Below are 17,567 nucleotides of genomic sequence, written 5' to 3' on the forward strand. Positions count from 1 at the left end.
CGGTACAAAGGTACAAAGGTTGGGCTATTATGGGAATTGGTGGTTGTCCATGACAGCCACCATATCGGAAGCATTCAGTCCCGAGCTGACTCATCCAGGATCTCGGACTCGGGACCAGATACGCCAAGCCGGATTGCGTTTACAAATCTGAAGATGATTCCATCAACTAACTACTTGTACGAGATGCAGAAGTATATAGACATGTCGCTGCACATGATGGTGGTGTGGAGCCTGGTCCTTTTCCGCTGATATGTCATGCTCGTTCGCAGATAGCGAGCCTCTTCCTTCTTATAATCATTTCCGAACACCTGTCTCGTTGATATTCTGCTTTCCCTTGTACGGTAGGTTATCATTCGCTTTCGCGGTTCCTGTTCCTCGCCGCCATCTTTGAGCCACCCACAGAACGAATTTCAACCCAGGTACGGATCCAAGCATGGTAACGACCTCAGCTGCACAATGACCCAGAAACCTGTCCTTATTTCTGGCGCTGGCCTGGCCTCTCTCCTCCTCGCACGCTCTCTTCTTCGCTCAAACATCCCCTTTCAGGTTTTTGAGCGGGATGCCTCGCTCACCTTCCGCGGCCAGGGCTACCGCCTGCGCCTCTCGCTCGAGGGTCTCGACGCGATTGAGACCGTCCTGGACCCACCCGCGTTCCAGCGCTTCTATGACCGTTGTGGCAAGACGGGCGGGAGCGGGTTTCTGGGGTTCGATGCTGTCACGGGCGAGGTGGTGGAGGAGCACAAAATGGGCGAGAATCTGGGGTCGCGAGAGGGCAAGGTTGTGGGCATCGCCCGCGGAGATATGAGGAGTTTGTTCATGGAAGGTTGCGAGGAGTTTGTGCACTTCAACAAGCACGTCAAGGGTTACGAGTTGACAGCCGACGGGGTTCGAGCCATCTTCGCCGATGGTACCAAATCCGTCGAAGGTTCCCTCCTGGTCGGGGGCGAAGGCATCAACTCGACCGTTGCAAAGCAGCTGTCTGGAGGGCGTCTCAAAGTCTACGACCTCGGCGCCCGAGGTATTCACGGGCAAGCGCCAACCACGGCCTTCAAGGGCCTCGGCGAAGGCGTCTTCCGACTCGTCGACAACTCGAATCCGCGCGGGCGGGTGTCCATCATCACCAATGTGCGCCCCAACGACATGGACAACCCAGATGTCCAGTTCGGGTGGACCATGAGCAGCGTGCCCGGAGTCATCAAGGCACCCAACGACGATTACACCATCGTCGGCAAGGTAGCAGCTGAAATGGCCAAGTCGCTCACCCAAAACTGGAACCCCCGTTTCAAACCTCTCTTTGACCAGATAAACGAATCCGAAGCCGCGTTTTGGAAAATCACCTGCTCGACACCGAGCGGCGTGCCGGAGTGGCCCAACGAACCCCGCGTCACCCTCATTGGCGACGCGGTTCACGCGATGACCCCAGCAGGAGGGATAGGCGCCAACACCGCCGTGCGGGACTCGGCATTGCTGGGACGACTGCTGCGCGAGGCCGGCGGGTTCAAGGAAGGTGTCACGGCGGCCTACGAGAAGGAGATGCGGATCTATGCCAGCGAAGCTGTCCGGTCAAGCTATGGCATGGCAACCAAGGCGTTCCAGGTCCAGATCGACGAGTCGTCACAGACCATCTAACAAAGACGGGAACAGAAACAATCAGAAGGTAGGACGATGGGAACGAGTCCTTGCCACCGGCTACAAATGCCTATATAAGCCATGTGACTGTCACTGCCTGCCAACTCACTCGTCCGGGGTATACAACTCTACATACCTAATGTACTCGGTACAGAGATATTGATGCCAAGTGTCTTGTTTCGTCGTCTTTTCCACAAGGAGCCACACTCTGCGCTGCGCATCCTCTGGTTCCTCTTGCCAGGGGGACAAAGTGCCCCTCGATATACCTGAACTGCCCACCCACCCACACGTGAACACGATCTCTCCATATCAAAGATGGTTCTTGAGCGAGAATAGCAGACATCCCAGCTCTTCCCGACGACCCGGCTGATGCGCTCACGTGCAACGTGCCCCCACTACTAGTCGAGTTGCTCCAAGGCAAGTTTCAACCGTGCTTTGTGATTTGGTCTCGTACGGCACTTGGGTATAGGACCGGGTTTATCTACCAGAGCAGAAAAAAGAACAAATGCTGCCGCCAACGCCGTCGCTCGCAAATAGTCAAGGCCGCAAAGTCACCATCCCATGTCTGGGCCGATACAAGCTTCATCAGGAAATCGTATCGCAACTGTCATTCAGGTAGAGTAGACAACGCTCACACCCACCTTGCCTGTCCATTTCTTGACCCCTCCTTCATCAGACTCGACCCCCCCATGTTGCCCGGCAGTCTTTATGGCATTTCCAGTCCCTGCACTCAGTCCGCTGGCCCTAAATCCACCAGCTGCAGCTCCGCCGACAGGGTTTACCGAGACTCCCACCTCGACAAGCAGACTCTTCACTCGTCCAGTCCAGAGCGCCTTGACATTCCAGGAGTCATCTACCCGGAAGTTCAGCACGGTCTCTTCTTCTCTTTCAATTCGCTCCTCCTTGAGGGACCGCTCGGTCGGGCTGAACCAGTCTTTGGTGAGGGTACGGGCCCATTGAATTGGATCTCTATCTGTCTCAGCAGAGTTACCCTCTGCATTTCTGGAAAAGGGGGAGGAAGACGAGGTTCGCCGACGGCGAGGCCGCCACAGCTCTCCGCCCACGACATATCGAGACTCCCACGAATAAAAATTAAAGTCGAACCTGGACGACAAGGACAGTGTCGATGTCGGCCGCACGGAGTAAGTAGATGATATGGATCCCGTGAGGGGAGTCAGGGTTAAGGTCATGGTATATGGAAATGACGAATACGGCACATTTGAGGGAGTGAGCAGGGCATGAGACGCCGTGGAAAGAATGGCGGCAGACGTTCCCGCCCGCGGGTTGTGATGCGAAGGACTAGGGTATGGCGGTGGCTCTGATGGTGTTATATGCGGTGTAAGGGTGGTGAAGCGTAAGCCCGTCGAGAGGCCGATAACGTGGGAAAGAGGGCTGTAGTAGAACTCTGCGCCGGCAGACAGCAGCGATGGCTTAGAAGCTAGACGAATTTGATATGGAGTCAAGGCATCCCCTTGCCGCGCGGAGCTCGGTCCTGGGAGAGAGAAATCTGTAGAGATATCCGTGGCGTCCGTAGTCTGTAGTGACGGAAGGTGTCTCGAGGGAGAGGCGGCTTGCATCTTAGGAGCGGTAAGGCCAAAATTCCAAAGACCTCTAATTCCAAGTAGGCCATTGTCTGTTGAGCCCAGCCCCTCGACTGAATATTGGCCTGCATCGTGCTGAACATGGGCAAGGATCGAGGCCGGTGGAGGACCTGTATTCGTCACTGGTGTCGAGGTTGATTTGCTGTATATTGAGATGGAGAGCAGAGTCTCGGGACTGATGCGGCGCGCATATAACGCCGTCAGAACTGATGGAGGGGGAAGGTCCAGTGTTGCATGCAGCAGAATTGGCTTTCTCCCATCTTCGCTTAAAGACTTGGAATTGTCCTTCTTTTTTCCTGGCAGAAACGTCAGGGGTAGCCTTATATCTCTGTATCCCGGAGTCAAATATTTGAGGGGTATGCTCGGTGCTTCTGAAGGAACATGGCTCAATGGGATGCTTGAGTAGAGGTAGGATATCGAGCCATCGATGTGCCCCAACGTCGACAAGGTGTATGAAGATGCGAAGTTTGGGGTGCTCAGAGACGAGACATGGAGCGACAATGTTGAGGGAGTCTGAAACGAGAGCAACGCGTCCGACGTTGCGGTCAGAGAGGAGTAGCTGTTGTCAGGATTCCAATCGGTCGACGTCCCAAAGGCGTGGACAATATAGTCCAAAAACCCAATCATTCTGTGAGGGTATCGGAGTTCAAGCACCTCCAGTGCTATCTTGAGTCGAGATTCATCTTCGAGGCATTAGTGCCGTAGCACAATAAGGCGTGTTTCTGTGCCGTTGCCTGAGAATCGTCGTCGTCGGGGATGGAGCCGCAGACTGCGCTGCAGGTCGAAGAGGTCACAGTCCACCGTAACTGTACAGAGGATCATGGACCGTGTAATCGCAATTCTCAGTCCACTTCTCCCTTGGGTCAATATTAATACAGATTCTTCAGCGACGAGGAAGAATCTACTCTATCAGATTGAGTATCGTGTGTGGATGCAGTAGAGGTCAGCACTATTTTCCACCGCGGAGAAAAGTGTCTGTTGTAGGTGAAGCTCACCCGTAGAATGAACAATCAAATGACACGATTTTCACACCTCTTGAGCCTTGTCTGACATAATAGATTTTACTTTCCCGCCCGCACACCGATGCGCACCTTAAAAAGCTTGGAAACTCTTGTCAAAAATCTTGTCTGCACACCTCTCCTTACAGCCCATTTCTCGCTCATGTTCTCACGTTACGAGAGGTCTGACTTCTGCTTCCGCATATACCGTCAAATCGAGCATGGCTTGATCATGTGTGGGGAGGTGTCTGGTTTTAAGCGACGGCCACATGGCAACGGACACACACTGCGGTTGCGGATACTTTCGCCATTTCTGCTCAGTTAACCCAACCACATCAAACTGGCGGAGGCCCCCAATGCGATGAGACTGTGTGGTAGGAATAGCCTTGCTGTTTGGCCGCGCCCCCACCTCTGTGGTTGCAACTGACGCCACGAGTCTCAGACCCCCAGCCAACGCGTTCCAGCTCCTTCGGGATGGGCTCTAAGCCCAGAGTTGTTCCGTAGGCAAATGGGCAAAGAGACGGGAACTTCGCGACTACCTGCTCAAAGGACAATGTGATGGCGCTAAGGTGTTGCCTGAATTGCTACGGTGTATCCAGGGCAGCCTATCACAACCAGTCTCCGTTTATCACGCAATGGCTTACTGCGATGATAAGCTGAATACCTGTGAAATCTTTCTCGCAGATAACACCCTTGCCCATGGACTTCAAGCGGCCCTACCACTTGTTGAATTGCTCTTAAAACCCTGCCAGGATCTCGCAGGTTCTCCCTCTCTCCACATCCCTCAACAACTTAGTTCCTGGAGAAACAGTCACGCACAATGTCCAAATCCACCTACGCCGACGAAAAGCAGGTAGATCCTCTCTACCAAGTTGCTGGCGACGAACAAAATGGGAATGCACCTGTCGAAGTCTTTAGTGCTTTGGTCGCTGAAGGTGTGCCTTTCATCAGCCGTAAAAAGGCCATATGATCTACTAACAGGATATTCCCACAGACCACAAACACGACATCAAGCTTCGAACCATGTCCTGGCAGAAAGCAGCCTGGTTGCTAGCCGGCGATCAGGTCTGTCTCGCCATTATGGCCCAAACATGGTCACTGTCGTAAGGCTATCTAATTGCATTTCCATCCCCACAGCACTAATCATGATGCCTCATCAGCGTCCTCGGATGGGTGCCTGGTATCATCACCATGGTGGGTGCAGGTATCTTCTTTTGGATCACCTCCATTACCATGCACAAATTCATCATGAAGCATCCACAAATTAAGGATATTTGTAAGTCCGTTCTTCTTCGCTTGGGACGATCGGGGCCCTCTACAGTTCCGACTGGATTGTCCAGCTGACCGTCGTTACAAAAGGTGACTTTGGTTACTACGCCTTTGGCAAGAGTCGAATCGCATACGAATGGACTGGATTCATGTTGCTCGCCAATAACATCCTCCTTATTGGCTTCCACGTCCTCACTGGTGCCAAAGTCCTCAACACTTTATCGAATCACTCCCAATGTACCGTTGTCTTCTCGATCATCGTCATGCTGATGTATGTGTCTCTCGAATCTGACGTGCCCTTCTTGATATTTCCTTCGGCGCTAATGGTGAACAGGGGTATCATTATGTCTGTTCCTAGAACTTTACGTCATATCTCTTTCATGTCAATGTTTTCTGGTAAGCCTTCACTCAGTCTAGCCACTACCGCTCCATTCGCTAATCCATACACACAGCTGCCTGCATGGCAATTTCGATCCTCCTCTTTCTGATCTTTGCAGGCATTGAGCAACATCCTGGTTTTGGGTACCACGGTGTTTATCCTGCTGCTGGAGAGGTCAGAACCTACGCTTTCCCACTCCCTGGCACTACATGGATTGATTGGTAAGTGTCACCGAGAAGAATCTTATACAGCATAGGCTTTCCTAGAAGCATTCTTTCGCCTTGCTGCTAATGATAAGACAGTCTAAATTCAGTATTAAACGTTACATTTTTATGGATACCCCAGATCCTATTTCCGACTTTCATCGCAGAGATGGAGAAGCCACAAGATTTCCCCAAGTCCCTCGCGGTTCTCGCGGCCATTTCCACCTTCTTGTTCATCTGCCCTCCAGCTATTGGGTTCCACTACTTGGGTCAATATTCGACTGCTCCAGCTTTCGGTAGCCTGGGAGTTACGGCTTACAAGAAAGGCTCCTTCGCATTCGTTATTGTGCCAACTCTCGTCATCGGCGTGATTTACGCAAATGTCACGGCCAAGTTTATATACTTCCGAATCATGGGCAAGTCTCGTCATGCCCATAGCAACACTGTCACTGGATGGGGTGTCTGGATTCTGGTCATGGCTGGGATCTGGGTCGTCTCATTCATCTTTGCTGAGGTTATCCCCAGCATGGGAGACTTCCTCTCTCTACTTGGAGCGGCATTCGATTCATTCTTCGGTTTTATCTTCTTTGCAGTGGCGTACTACCATTTGTACAAGGGGAGACTGTTCGATGGTGTGTATAGGTCCATCATGACAGTGATCCACGTTTTCGTCATGCTTGTGGGACTGTTCTTACTTGGACCGGGGCTCTATGCCGCCGTCAAAGCCATCATGGCGGACTACTCAGGTGGTGCTACGCCGGCATTCAGCTGTGCGGATCTGTCCATCTAGCCGTGGCTGTTGATCAGGGGAAGGATTGTTCTAGAAGCGTTACACAACTTGTATACCTGTTGCAGAAACAATCAACGGCTGCTCAATCCCGGAGCTTCCATCACAGCCCCGGCGGAAAGCCTTCCGATGTTGTGGTGTCAAAACAGTCTTTTCTTTTGCTTGCTTTATTTCCTGGGTATTTCTCACACTGTTGTGTCCTCATTGTTTGCCAGCTTCCTCCCGGTTGATGTTTGCTCTTTGGGGCTGCCTCCGACTTTCCGGCATCTTACAGTAACTGAATGGCAAGGGGGTTCTTTGTTTGACACGGGATCATGTTCCACTCCTCACCCAGGGTTAATGCAAGATATGTGTGGGATGTTGTTTATCACCAGCAAACTCTCCCCAGCAAAGCACCATCGGAAAGGGCACATGAGAAAAGTATAAGAAGCGAGAGATGTCACTCCAGACCTATCGCTGGGCTAGATCACTCCATCCTCTGCCATCAACAACCCATCAACAGGCTGGTCATTCAATCCTCTACGATCAACAATCTATCGACATCATTGTGGCTTGGTTGCAACATCTCAGCACAATGGCACAAAACAACTTCGCGCCCTCTCCACACAATTGTGTATTCTGTAACTTCAACAACACATCGTATGCGACAACTTGCGAAGCCTGCAGAGCAGTCACAATACCGACGAAAGACCAGCAGCAGCAGCCTCTCCACTGGGAGATCTACGCCTTCGGCCCTATACGGCCACCAGTCATTGAGGCAGCCGCGATCGATCATTCGGGCAGCACTCTCTCGGCAGTGCTTAGTCGATCCTCCAGATCTGCTATCTACGTCGGAGATGCTGAGCTACGAGTCCTTCTTGTCCGCGTTCCCGGTAAAGCCATCCGCTTTTCGGTCTGGAGGCGTCGCAGCATGGATGAGACAGAAAGACCTGTGGAAACCCTTACATGGGGCAGTGACACACAGCAGAGGTTTGACAATGCAGTGGAACAAATTCTAGGTCCTGGAAACACGTTCTTTGGCAAGTATGATCTGTTGTGGTCTTTCCCTTTGCCTTGCCCTTTTCCCCAACTCGCGAATTTTACACTAACAGAAGACAGACGTGGAGGGAGAAATCGTCTGATGCGCATCTTATCGAAGATGAGAAGTGGACTTCTCGCACACGTCTAGGGAGAAGACAGAAGGGCGGGGCTGGGGGTCAGTTAGGCATCGCTATGCGGAACCAGCAATAGGAGTGTATCGGTTTGACGGCTCTGCGCGGAGAGAAAAAGAGGATGTCCAGTTTACAAGGGGAGGAACAAAAGAGTCAACAGACGGAGCGCAAGTAGAGGCACCCAGATTCAAATATTTCAAGTCAATTGCTCCAGATAACCAGTCTGTGAAGGATCCGAAACTCGCCAAACTCCTAGAACTCCCATGCAGAATTTCTTGTACCCTCTATCTCCTGCTGCTGTTGGATCCTAGCAGCAGAACGGAGAGAAGGACCCTTTTTGGGTTGAGTCGGATTTGCCTATGATAACGTTGTTCCAGTCGTACTTTTCATTTCTGTAAGCGTCCAAGTCCTTGGGCTTATGCTCCAGAAAGACTCCGAACGCGGGCCCGTGGATGATGCCTCCGAAAGGCTGACATTTGCAAAATCGGGGACGCCAGAAACCTGTCACAGGCGCGTCCTTGGGTGGGTGGTGCTCTGCATGGAGTGTAGTGCTATCGAAAGCTTGACGAACTAGCCCCAATGCTACCCTAATCTTTGTGAAGACAGGGCCATCAAAGACAAAGTCTGGGTGGACTCTTGACCAGAGAGGATTATCCTTGTCGTTGTAGAATTCTTCCTGGCCGTGACCATCGAACAAGCCAACGGCATAATATTCTGCCCACCACGGATAGTACCCAGCCATCTCCCAGTCGACAATGGCTTGGATCTTGTCATCCTGGACGATAATGTTGGTCATGTTGAGATCGGTATGGCTCAGAACATACGGTCCTCCTCTTGGAAAGTTATCCTTGATTTCTTGGAGCTTCTCTTCGATGACTTGCGGGTCCGTGGTATCGTGGACGATACCGAGGCCAACGCGGAGGTCGGGCGTCATATTCTCGAGCCATTCGTCTTCGGTGAAGCCCATTTTAATACAGGTCGGTGAATGGCGCCTCCAGCAGATAGCCACAAGGTTGTCCTCGAGTTCATCCCCATTGACCCTTTGTGGGCGCGGTGCCGTGAACTGTCGTAGTTGTTTGAGGAAGTCAACCATTTGGTCCCTATAGCCCTGCTTTTGTTCAGGAGTCAACGTGTGCCAGATTGCCGAGAGATGCACGCCCGGCGCTCTCGATATGAGTGTAAACTGGATAGGATCCTCCGGATCACTCAGGCGTTGCATCTGCTTGGGCAGGGGGATAGTGAGGCCAGGTTGTTCGTGGAGAAATTTCCACGTCATATACTCGGCCCCCATTGATCTGTCGTTTGGCTGATCGCGTATGAGCCACTTGGATCCAATTGACCACAAGCCCATGTTGAACCGGGCATGCATGATTCTGATGCGTGACAGATAGTTGGAAGTAGTTTGATCGTACGCGGTCCAGCCACATGAAGAGCATAACTCTTGCTTGCCCTCCTCCGAGTCCCGTACGTACAGCTGATAGAAACCCTCGATCTTCCCGGGATAGTGACCACTGTTGTAACAATTTCTGTGATTCTTGAAAGGTTTGGACGGCAAAAGACCTTTGTGGTGGCGCTCCGGATGGGTATAGTCGTATTCGACCACAGGATTTCCATTGTCCCAATCAAGCATCGTCATGTGTCACACCCTCGCGGTGCAGTTGTTGAGTGACTAGGCTGGGGTCGTGTCAGACGGAACGTTCAGGAGTTTGCGAGGCGAAGGAAGGAAAGAAAGATTGCATTGCACCGAGACTTTGCGCCTTTTTATGGGACCCAAAAGACTCCCCCTTGAGAGAAATAGTGCTCGGCAAGACTCTGCCCAGATTCCGCAAGCCGCGACAGTGCAGCATTCCAACCATGTTTACCATCTGCCATCGTAGTCATCAAGGGGGGATTTGCTTTTGGAGAATGCCGACCTCTTGCTCCGCAACCAGTGATTCAGGCCATATGGAGAGCAGAAGTATGCAAGGGACTAGAGCCTAGACTTCAGGCACGTCACCTACGTCACCTTACATGACCAATTGCTGGTCGTCTCTGTCATGCTGCAAGGGGGTGACGATTTAGTCTTGCAAAGAAAGAGTCGAGGACTTGGCAATACTATTTGTATCAGATCCTGGGTTTTGGCCCCCTTCATTTCGAGCTGATGATGCTGTGAGGGGGAGAGCGCGAGACCGACATCATTCGACGAACGCGTTGATGTTGGCGACATGGCACCATCTCATGGAGCACTGACGCAGATCATCTTTCTCAGGTATGTAGATGCTCCTACTCTTCTTTCCCTGACTCCGCAGGTCAGATACTGATCGTTGCCGTATTAACAAGATATGCAAATTCCCCGACAGAGTCAAAGCGGGGTCACTAGGACATATTCGGTTAGACACAAAGGACCCTGAAAAAGGAATGTCTTCCGAGGGCCTCGTGATGGCAACTAGCTTGTCATAGGCTAATCAATGTGAGCTACTAGTTTTAGTTAGACTGATTCTTGCTAGGTAATAATTACAAGTATTACCGAGTACCTCGTACATACTCTGTATTTAGCTAGTTTCCCCCACAGCTAACTGGCATACATGTACTTTTTGGACGTGTATAATCGTCACATATGCAGCCGTTGTCCCGCACTCCACCATCACCACGACCAACTGCGTATCGAGGAGCCGTCCCCATCGGCACTTGTCGTTCAAAGAATACAACTCCCTCGTAGGAGGATGCCCTGCATGTATCCGGATTAACAAGCCCAAGCACGGCCCGAGCACGGAGAAAACGGGCCCGGTTCAATATGCAGTGTTGGGAGGTGTCGGTATACATTGTCAACCTCCGGGCATATTAGCAAGCACAATGGGGCCAGAAGTCTTGCTTACAATATGGCAAAGCGGAAATTGGACCGCCTAGGTTATCGTTAGGCAGGCAGTTCTGACTCTCGACTCTGATTATTGTGATGTCCACTTCTTCTCTGCGAAGCTGGAGGGCATAAAACTGCAAGTACCTCCGCCCGTTCTCGTCTGGCTCGCTCTCGCCCAGCGTCAAAGTGAGTGTGGCACCTTGACGTCGTCTCTCCCTCGCGACCTCTTTCCCTTTACCATTGGAGAGCTCTCCGTGACAACTCCCGCAAACCCTGCTCGAGGGAACCCCTCCAGTCTATCATGGATCAACTTCCCCAACTTGGACGATCAATCTGGGAAGTCATTCCGAAGACTTCGGAAATATACGCGTCTCTTTTGAACAGAAGCTCCAAAGATGCGATTCTGGATAGCAACCTCGAAGTTGCAAGCTACGGCCCGGACCCTCGTCAAAAGTTGGACGTCTATACCGCCGAATCGAGCACGGCGCCGATCCTAGTCTTCCTATACGGTGGAGCTTGGGTCGAAGGTGACAGGGTCATTGGCAGCGTACCCGGTGGGCTCGTGTACCGAAATCTCGGCTACTATTTCGCGAAGAAGCAAGGGTTTGAGACGATAATCCCCGATTATCGCCTGGTGCGGCATGGTGCGAGATACCCCGCGGGATCGGAAGACCTTGCCCTGGTCTTGAGATACGTCAGGGAAAGATATGGTACGGTTCGGCCGTTGTTTGTCCTGGGGAACTCCGCAGGGGGCGTCAACACCATGTCGTGGCTGCTGGACGATGCTTTCCACCAAAGCCGCGAGACGAGCAAGGTGACGGGAATCATCAGCTTAGGGGCTCTGATGGACTTTGACCACCTCCCGCCGCCATTTCCAGATCTCCTCTTACAGTACTTCGAGGAGGGCTACACCGCGAGGTCTCCGATCGCACTACTGCGGTCAGCGGCGTTGAACGGCCAGCTGCAAAAGGGGTGGCCGGCACTGCTGATTCTCTGGAGTGAACTGGATCCCGACGTGATAGTCGAGACAAACAATGACTTTGTCGCCGAGTTGAAAAAGAATGGCGTCACAACAGATGCCGAAGTGATAATGGGCCACAATCACATCAGCCCACCCATGTCTCTGGGAACAGGGCTGAAGTCTGAGGAGGAATGGGGTGCGTCAGTCGCCGCTTGGGTCAGGCAGCATGTAAACAGGACTTGATTGCGCTCGGCTTTTGCAGGTGCTAGGTAGACCCTGTGAATCGAAGACAGGGAGTTTACAGTAGGTAGGGAGAGCAACCAAATGGATATTTCCCAAACGACGACGAAGTCTGTGATCCGGTGTGAAACCGTGATTGCGACCATCGTGGGTTCGGCGTCGCGTATGCACGAATGTCCCTGTTGACTTGGCCATGTCGATGGACACATTGAGGGTATGACCCTAGACCAAGGTCTCACGCCTTTCCACAACCTGATCGCCTAGCGAAGCGTTAGCTGGTCGCAGGAGGGGGCACGACTAAAGGGGTGATTATGCGATTCTGGTCCATTCAGCCATGCAAGTCACACACAGGTGATGGAGACCAGGAGAGTGTACGTTAAGACGGGGATAGATTTGAAATCTAGGGAGAAGAAGGAAGACTGCACATGGCGAAAGGGAACAAATTGACACACACACACACACACACACTCACTCACTCACTCACTCTCTCTCTCTCTCTCTCTCCCTACATCACCTCGTTACAGAACAAAATCCGTATTTCGAACTAATGCCTCACCAGAGGTTGACGTTCGTATATCTGTTTCTGCAAAACCCTTTCACGCATCGTACACTCTCAGCGGAGTCCCCATCAAGTGTGCTTTGATCTGCAATGCAATGAATCGACCATAGTACCTTGCAATGCCAATGTCGCCCCCAGTGAACCACAGTCCCGGATCTAAAAGGGAGAGAAAGCACGTTAGATCCATTGTTGCACTTTTCTCTTTCTTCTCTTTGGCAGATGAATGAAGGAGGGACTTACGCCCAGCGTATTTGAATGCTCCTCTGAGCTCCCCTTCGGCATCCACCCCCCAGAAATCGTCGAGCTGATCCGCAATCTCGGGCCCAACTATCCGTCCGGCGATCTGGCGCAGGTTGCCCACAAAGCCCGTAGTGAAGACAATCACGTCGGCTTTGAGCTCTGTGCCGTCGTCGAATGCGAGCCCCGTGGCCGTGTAGTGGGTGGGAGAACTTCCGGACTTGACCTTGATCTGAGACATCGTCCTCAGTCAGCGGGTGGACAAATTTGGTTGGAAATACTCCTCATGACCTACCGATCCATCGCTGATCTTGGCCGAGGCCCCCACGTCCATGTAGTGGCCGCCGAGACGTTCAAACAGGATGTGCATCAGGTCTCCGTATCTTTCGACGTCGAAGCCTGCCTTTTGGAGGGCATCGAACCGCTCGCCATCATCCCGGGCCATTGCGTGCAGGAGGTTCAGGATGATTTGGCGGCGGATGGAAGCAGGGAAGGAAAAGCTCTCCCCGTCAGCTTTCTCGGTTGGAGTGTCGAGGTTGTAGAATGCTGTTATTGATCCTCAGTGCTTCTTCCAGACGATATCGCTCTTTGGAGACCCAATACCTTTGGTCACTGCCATGTAGTGTTCAGCCGGGAGTACATCTAAGAAAATGTCAGTCTTTGAGACAGAACGCAAAGGAAGAGGTATCATGTACATGTCCGACCCCTCTGAACCATCGTCACTGATGCAAGACCCGCATTCAACATGTCCTCGGCGACATCATGTCCTGAGGGCATCGCGTTAGAGAGACAATTGGGGCAACATGTCTATAGATGACATATATATAAGTCGCCTCACCGGTATTTGCCGAGCCCACAACGACTCCGTGGAGTCCGCGCCAGTCATTCGAATTTTGATAGTCGGATGAATGCAGGACGATGCCTTTGAACTGTTCCTATGGGGTGACTATCAGCCATGTCCACCGCTCAAAAAGGACGGACCAAAACAGCCGCCGCCCGTGTCAGCGTTTACCCTGTTCGGCAATAAGGGCATCATGGGCCACCGTCCGCCTGAACCGCCGGCAAAGACGAGATGGAATGCCGTCACGGTGACTTCTTCACTGCCTCGACTCAACCTGCAAGTCCAGATCTTCTGTTGAGTTGACCACGAGCTGGAGATGAGTTCGGTCGACTGCCAGATATTCTGCGGCGTCTGTCAGCCGGAGGTCGGATGAACCTGACGATATTTGAGCACGTACGATTCCGAACCTCTTGACATAGTCTCTGTGGCCCTTTGCAATATCTGCCTTTGTCAGAAACTCGGGATATGAGTTGTCGTAGGTGCGGTAGAAGGGCAAGTGTCCTGCAAGTCTGAAATTAATCATGGAGAGCGACGACCTCGAAAGACCAAGACTTGCCATATTCTCGAGACGTGTGGACTATATCATGGTCAGCTCCCAATATATGACGGTGACTTGATTGTATGAATTCCAGAAAGGAGGGATTGGGACTCACGCTTTGTGGAATCGTATCTGGTATTCCAACTGTCTCCCACGGAGTCGAACTTGTCGACCACGAGATAAGAGACGTTCAAAGCGTGCAGGCGTCCACCGATTCCCAGTCCTGCTTGACCCCCGCCGATTACAAGAGCGTCAACGTGTTGGGAAAGTCCGTTGTCCCTCTCTTTGATGTGAGGCACGACTGGATCCAGGACATCGACGTTGCCATAATCCGCCACCTCGTCCAGAATCGTGCGGATCATCCAGATCTTCCACCCTTTGTTGTCGGTCGGCACCAGAGAGATGAACCCGGAGCAGCGAAGTGGAAGACCACCCTGCGAGGCGCGGAAGGTGAATTGTGCATCGATCCAGGACGAAGCGTCGAGCACTCTGAAGACCTTTGCAGTGCCCGGCGTCAACTGCAAGTCGTCGACCTGGCCGTGGCGACCAAACGTGTTTGTCCACGCCTCCGTCACGCTCGGTGCGCTGTAGAAAGTCCGGAACGTGCCCGTCAATGCCAGCAAGTCTCTCCAGATCACAGACTCTGTGACATCGTCCACTGACAGCGACAGGAGTCGTGATAGATGGGCGCGAGCGACTGCTTCACAGTCCGTGTCTGCCGGGACCTGGGACTTTGGCAACGAGCCTGGAAGTTCGCCGATTGCCACGGCTGGAGTCCGCTTCGAGACTCGATTCGAGGATACACTGTCGTTGCTCATTGTCGCTTGTTTGTGCTGTGATTCGGGCCTTTAGTCCTCCAAATACTCGAGATAGATTGTTACCCGGCTGTGCGTCTCGTGTTTCTACTCTCAACCTCAAATACTCCTGGATTGTTGACGTGCCAGCCACCCATCCTGCGGATCCTAATTCCGCACTGGTGATTGTGATACCTGTCATTCCTCATCAACGAGTTTGGGAGGTCGGTGTTCCGCGGTCTTTTGACGAATTCTTGTCACCTGTCAAGCTTGGTAATGTCAACGACAGGGGGGCGACGGGCCGTGTCCGCCCCGTTCTGACAGCCTCTCCTCATGTTATGCTAAGCAGACCCCGGGTTGCACACTGCAACCCCTCAGTAGACTCCGGGGTCGTGCGTTCATCCCTGCAGGAGACCTCTCGTTGATGACCGATGATTGCCCCAGGCCCCCCGTCGGGTCTGGGGGTATTGTTTACAACGGCCCCCAGAGATATAGGAGCTCAATACTCAATGACTATAGGGCCTAGCGAGACTGGGAATATAGGTTACGCCGCCGCCTGTTATATCTGACGTATAGCTAAGAGATAGGTAAGGGTGCCGACAAGCTCAGAAAATCTCCGTTCACACCAAGTAACATTTATCATTTGAATGAGCGTAAACAGTACTTTTAGTGCACGCCCTCATCACACCAACCTGCAGGGCAACTCTACTGGAATATAGAACCACCACGTCTTCTCTTTCTTCCCTCTGCTTCAACAGCATCAATAAATTGATTTGGCATGGCACTCGTCGTAAAAGCAGCACTCGTGACTAGGTAGCTCTCCTTGAAGGCATTCCACAATGCAACGTCCTTTGGGTGCTCGGAGACCGGACGAGGGTAGTAGGGGTCGTTGAAATAAAAGCCACGTTCGAGCTGTCTGACACCATCCATATCCTCCGGAAAAGCCTTGCACTGATCAAAATCGAGGAGCCAAATGCCGATCGATCGGTGTCTAAAGTCGACTTCAGAAGCGAGCCTTTCCAGGTCAAACCTGCTCATGGCCTCGAGTTCTGCGGCGAGAGGTCGTCTCTTTCCAGCCGACGCACGGCCGAAAACGAACTCCACATCGTTGGCATCAAGTTTCGCGTTCCAGTGGATGATTGCTAACGTCTGTGCCAGAGTCTCGGCGTACAGGACAGTGTCGAGTCGCAAGAATTCCATCTCATTGACCGTCATGTCGAAGTTGCGGAGTCTGAATGCGTTACTTGTTGGTCGACTTTGTCTTCGACCCAGATAAATGCGGATCAAGCAGTCCTGATTTTCCTGTTGCGATAAGAAGCTCTCCTTGTTTTGTTTGACACCTTTGGGTGCGAAGGCGTCCACAAGAGCCGAGCGCACTGGGAATGGAACTGGAAGGATCCGTTCGGAGAGGATGCCATCCGTAGGTGGGACGCCACGGTGTTCATTCCAGAACCTCTCATTGCGAGGTCCGATCCAGGTGCCTAGGCTGGGTAGGTTGATGTTACGTCTGAAGCGTGAAAATGTTTGCTGGAGGGCCTCTTCGACACGGGCATGTTTGCAATAGTCGTTGTACAACTGGTCCTCCTTGTCCTCATTCGCGGCCTTCAAAACGTTGCTTGTGCCAGTCAAAGCCCAAATAGTACCACATTGACCCTTCCCTACCTGCGTGACGCCCTTGAGTTCGGCAGTATCCTGGGCGGCGAGGGAGGAAGTGGTAGAGATGTAGCACTTTGTCGATAACATCTGGCTCAGGACTTGTTCTGGACCATATTGTTGAAGACAGGTCTCATCGAGAAAAGTGAAGCCGGACATCTCGCCGGAATACCGTAGGCCAGATGCCATGAGTGACTTGAGAGAGTCAGTGACAAATGTTACTTACTATGAAAGGAGGTTTCTTGAGCTTGTAGGCACCCTTACCGATCTCTTAGCTATAAGTTAGATGTAACAGGCGGCCGCCTAACCTATATTCCCAGTCTCGCTAGCCGCTATAGGTGTTGAGTATTGAGCTCTGATGTCCCCGGGGGCCGTCAGAGAGTTAAAACAGGTTCCAATCCTCCAGTTTGGACTGCGGAAGGTACAAGGCCCTGATATGGAACACCAAGGTCCTTATACAGAACACGGTTGCTTCGGCTCCAGCATCAAGCTAATGTCTCAACGTGCAGTTCCAGTGTGTTCCACAGTCGTCGTTTTACTCGTGAGGACTCGTTCTCAGTACCACATTCTTGCGCATGGCTACCGAGGATTCATGTCGAGTTCGATTCGAGTACCACACTGCTTGCGGCTTGGCAGCCTCGCAGTACTGAAGTTGGTGCTTGGCGATGACTCACTGTTAGCCATAATTCTTGCCAAACGTGTCGATATTTAGAGCGTGGAGCTGGTTCCCAAGATGTATACGCATTGCCGGTGGTTGTGGTGAGCGACGTAGTCATTTGGCTGCGTAGGCTCAATGTTCTTTTTGACTGTTTGGTGTACAGTGTTCTGCCGGATGGATTTCCGAACCGGCTATATAGAGTCTATGTTGTAAGGAGAAGCAGCCAGGATCTG

The 17,567-nt window shown here is 52.2% G+C and overlaps 8 protein-coding genes across 8 annotated transcripts; 4 read left to right on the forward strand and 4 right to left on the reverse strand.

Moving 5' to 3' along the window:
* Nucleotides 1-456: 456 nt before the first annotated feature.
* Nucleotides 457-1,629, forward strand: AYO20_03135 (hypothetical protein; the record flags this gene model as incomplete). Its single annotated transcript, XM_022641438.1, has 1 exon — nt 457-1,629. One exon carries the CDS (start codon nt 457-459, stop codon nt 1,627-1,629), a length of 1,173 nt encoding a protein of 390 aa, XP_022502640.1.
* A 611-nt stretch (nt 1,630-2,240) lies between these two features.
* AYO20_03136 (hypothetical protein) lies at nt 2,241-3,857 on the reverse strand (the record flags this gene model as incomplete). The annotated part of the gene is made up of 1 exon (XM_022641439.1): nt 2,241-3,857. The coding sequence occupies one exon, from the start codon at nt 3,855-3,857 to the stop codon at nt 2,241-2,243; it is 1,617 nt and encodes a 538-aa protein (XP_022502641.1).
* A 1,191-nt stretch (nt 3,858-5,048) lies between these two features.
* On the forward strand, nt 5,049-6,869 carry AYO20_03137 (hypothetical protein; the record flags this gene model as incomplete). Its single annotated transcript, XM_022641440.1, has 7 exons — nt 5,049-5,163; nt 5,223-5,331; nt 5,389-5,504; nt 5,588-5,768; nt 5,832-5,893; nt 5,950-6,097; nt 6,179-6,869. 7 exons carry the CDS (start codon nt 5,049-5,051, stop codon nt 6,867-6,869), a joined length of 1,422 nt encoding a protein of 473 aa, XP_022502642.1.
* Nucleotides 6,870-7,440: 571 nt separating this feature from the next.
* AYO20_03138 (hypothetical protein) lies at nt 7,441-8,096 on the forward strand (the record flags this gene model as incomplete). Its single annotated transcript, XM_022641441.1, has 2 exons — nt 7,441-7,889; nt 7,958-8,096. 2 exons carry the CDS (start codon nt 7,441-7,443, stop codon nt 8,094-8,096), a joined length of 588 nt encoding a protein of 195 aa, XP_022502643.1.
* Nucleotides 8,097-8,324: 228 nt separating this feature from the next.
* On the reverse strand, nt 8,325-9,653 carry AYO20_03139 (hypothetical protein; the record flags this gene model as incomplete). Its single annotated transcript, XM_022641442.1, has 1 exon — nt 8,325-9,653. The coding sequence occupies one exon, from the start codon at nt 9,651-9,653 to the stop codon at nt 8,325-8,327; it is 1,329 nt and encodes a 442-aa protein (XP_022502644.1).
* Nucleotides 9,654-11,154: 1,501 nt separating this feature from the next.
* On the forward strand, nt 11,155-12,057 carry AYO20_03140 (hypothetical protein; the record flags this gene model as incomplete). Its single annotated transcript, XM_022641443.1, has 1 exon — nt 11,155-12,057. One exon carries the CDS (start codon nt 11,155-11,157, stop codon nt 12,055-12,057), a length of 903 nt encoding a protein of 300 aa, XP_022502645.1.
* Nucleotides 12,058-12,650: 593 nt separating this feature from the next.
* AYO20_03141 (hypothetical protein) lies at nt 12,651-15,047 on the reverse strand (the record flags this gene model as incomplete). The annotated part of the gene is made up of 9 exons (XM_022641444.1): nt 12,651-12,769; nt 12,854-13,082; nt 13,146-13,396; nt 13,454-13,492; nt 13,546-13,617; nt 13,689-13,785; nt 13,863-14,033; nt 14,089-14,192; nt 14,345-15,047. 9 exons carry the CDS (start codon nt 15,045-15,047, stop codon nt 12,651-12,653), a joined length of 1,785 nt encoding a protein of 594 aa, XP_022502646.1.
* Nucleotides 15,048-15,728: 681 nt separating this feature from the next.
* Nucleotides 15,729-16,865, reverse strand: AYO20_03142 (hypothetical protein; the record flags this gene model as incomplete). Its single annotated transcript, XM_022641445.1, has 1 exon — nt 15,729-16,865. The coding sequence occupies one exon, from the start codon at nt 16,863-16,865 to the stop codon at nt 15,729-15,731; it is 1,137 nt and encodes a 378-aa protein (XP_022502647.1).
* Nucleotides 16,866-17,567: the final 702 nt, after the last annotated feature.

This window comes from Fonsecaea nubica (assembly GCF_001646965.1).
Source record: "Fonsecaea nubica strain CBS 269.64 chromosome Unknown Scaff14, whole genome shotgun sequence".
In the NCBI taxonomy this organism is placed as follows: domain Eukaryota; kingdom Fungi; phylum Ascomycota; class Eurotiomycetes; order Chaetothyriales; family Herpotrichiellaceae; genus Fonsecaea; species Fonsecaea nubica.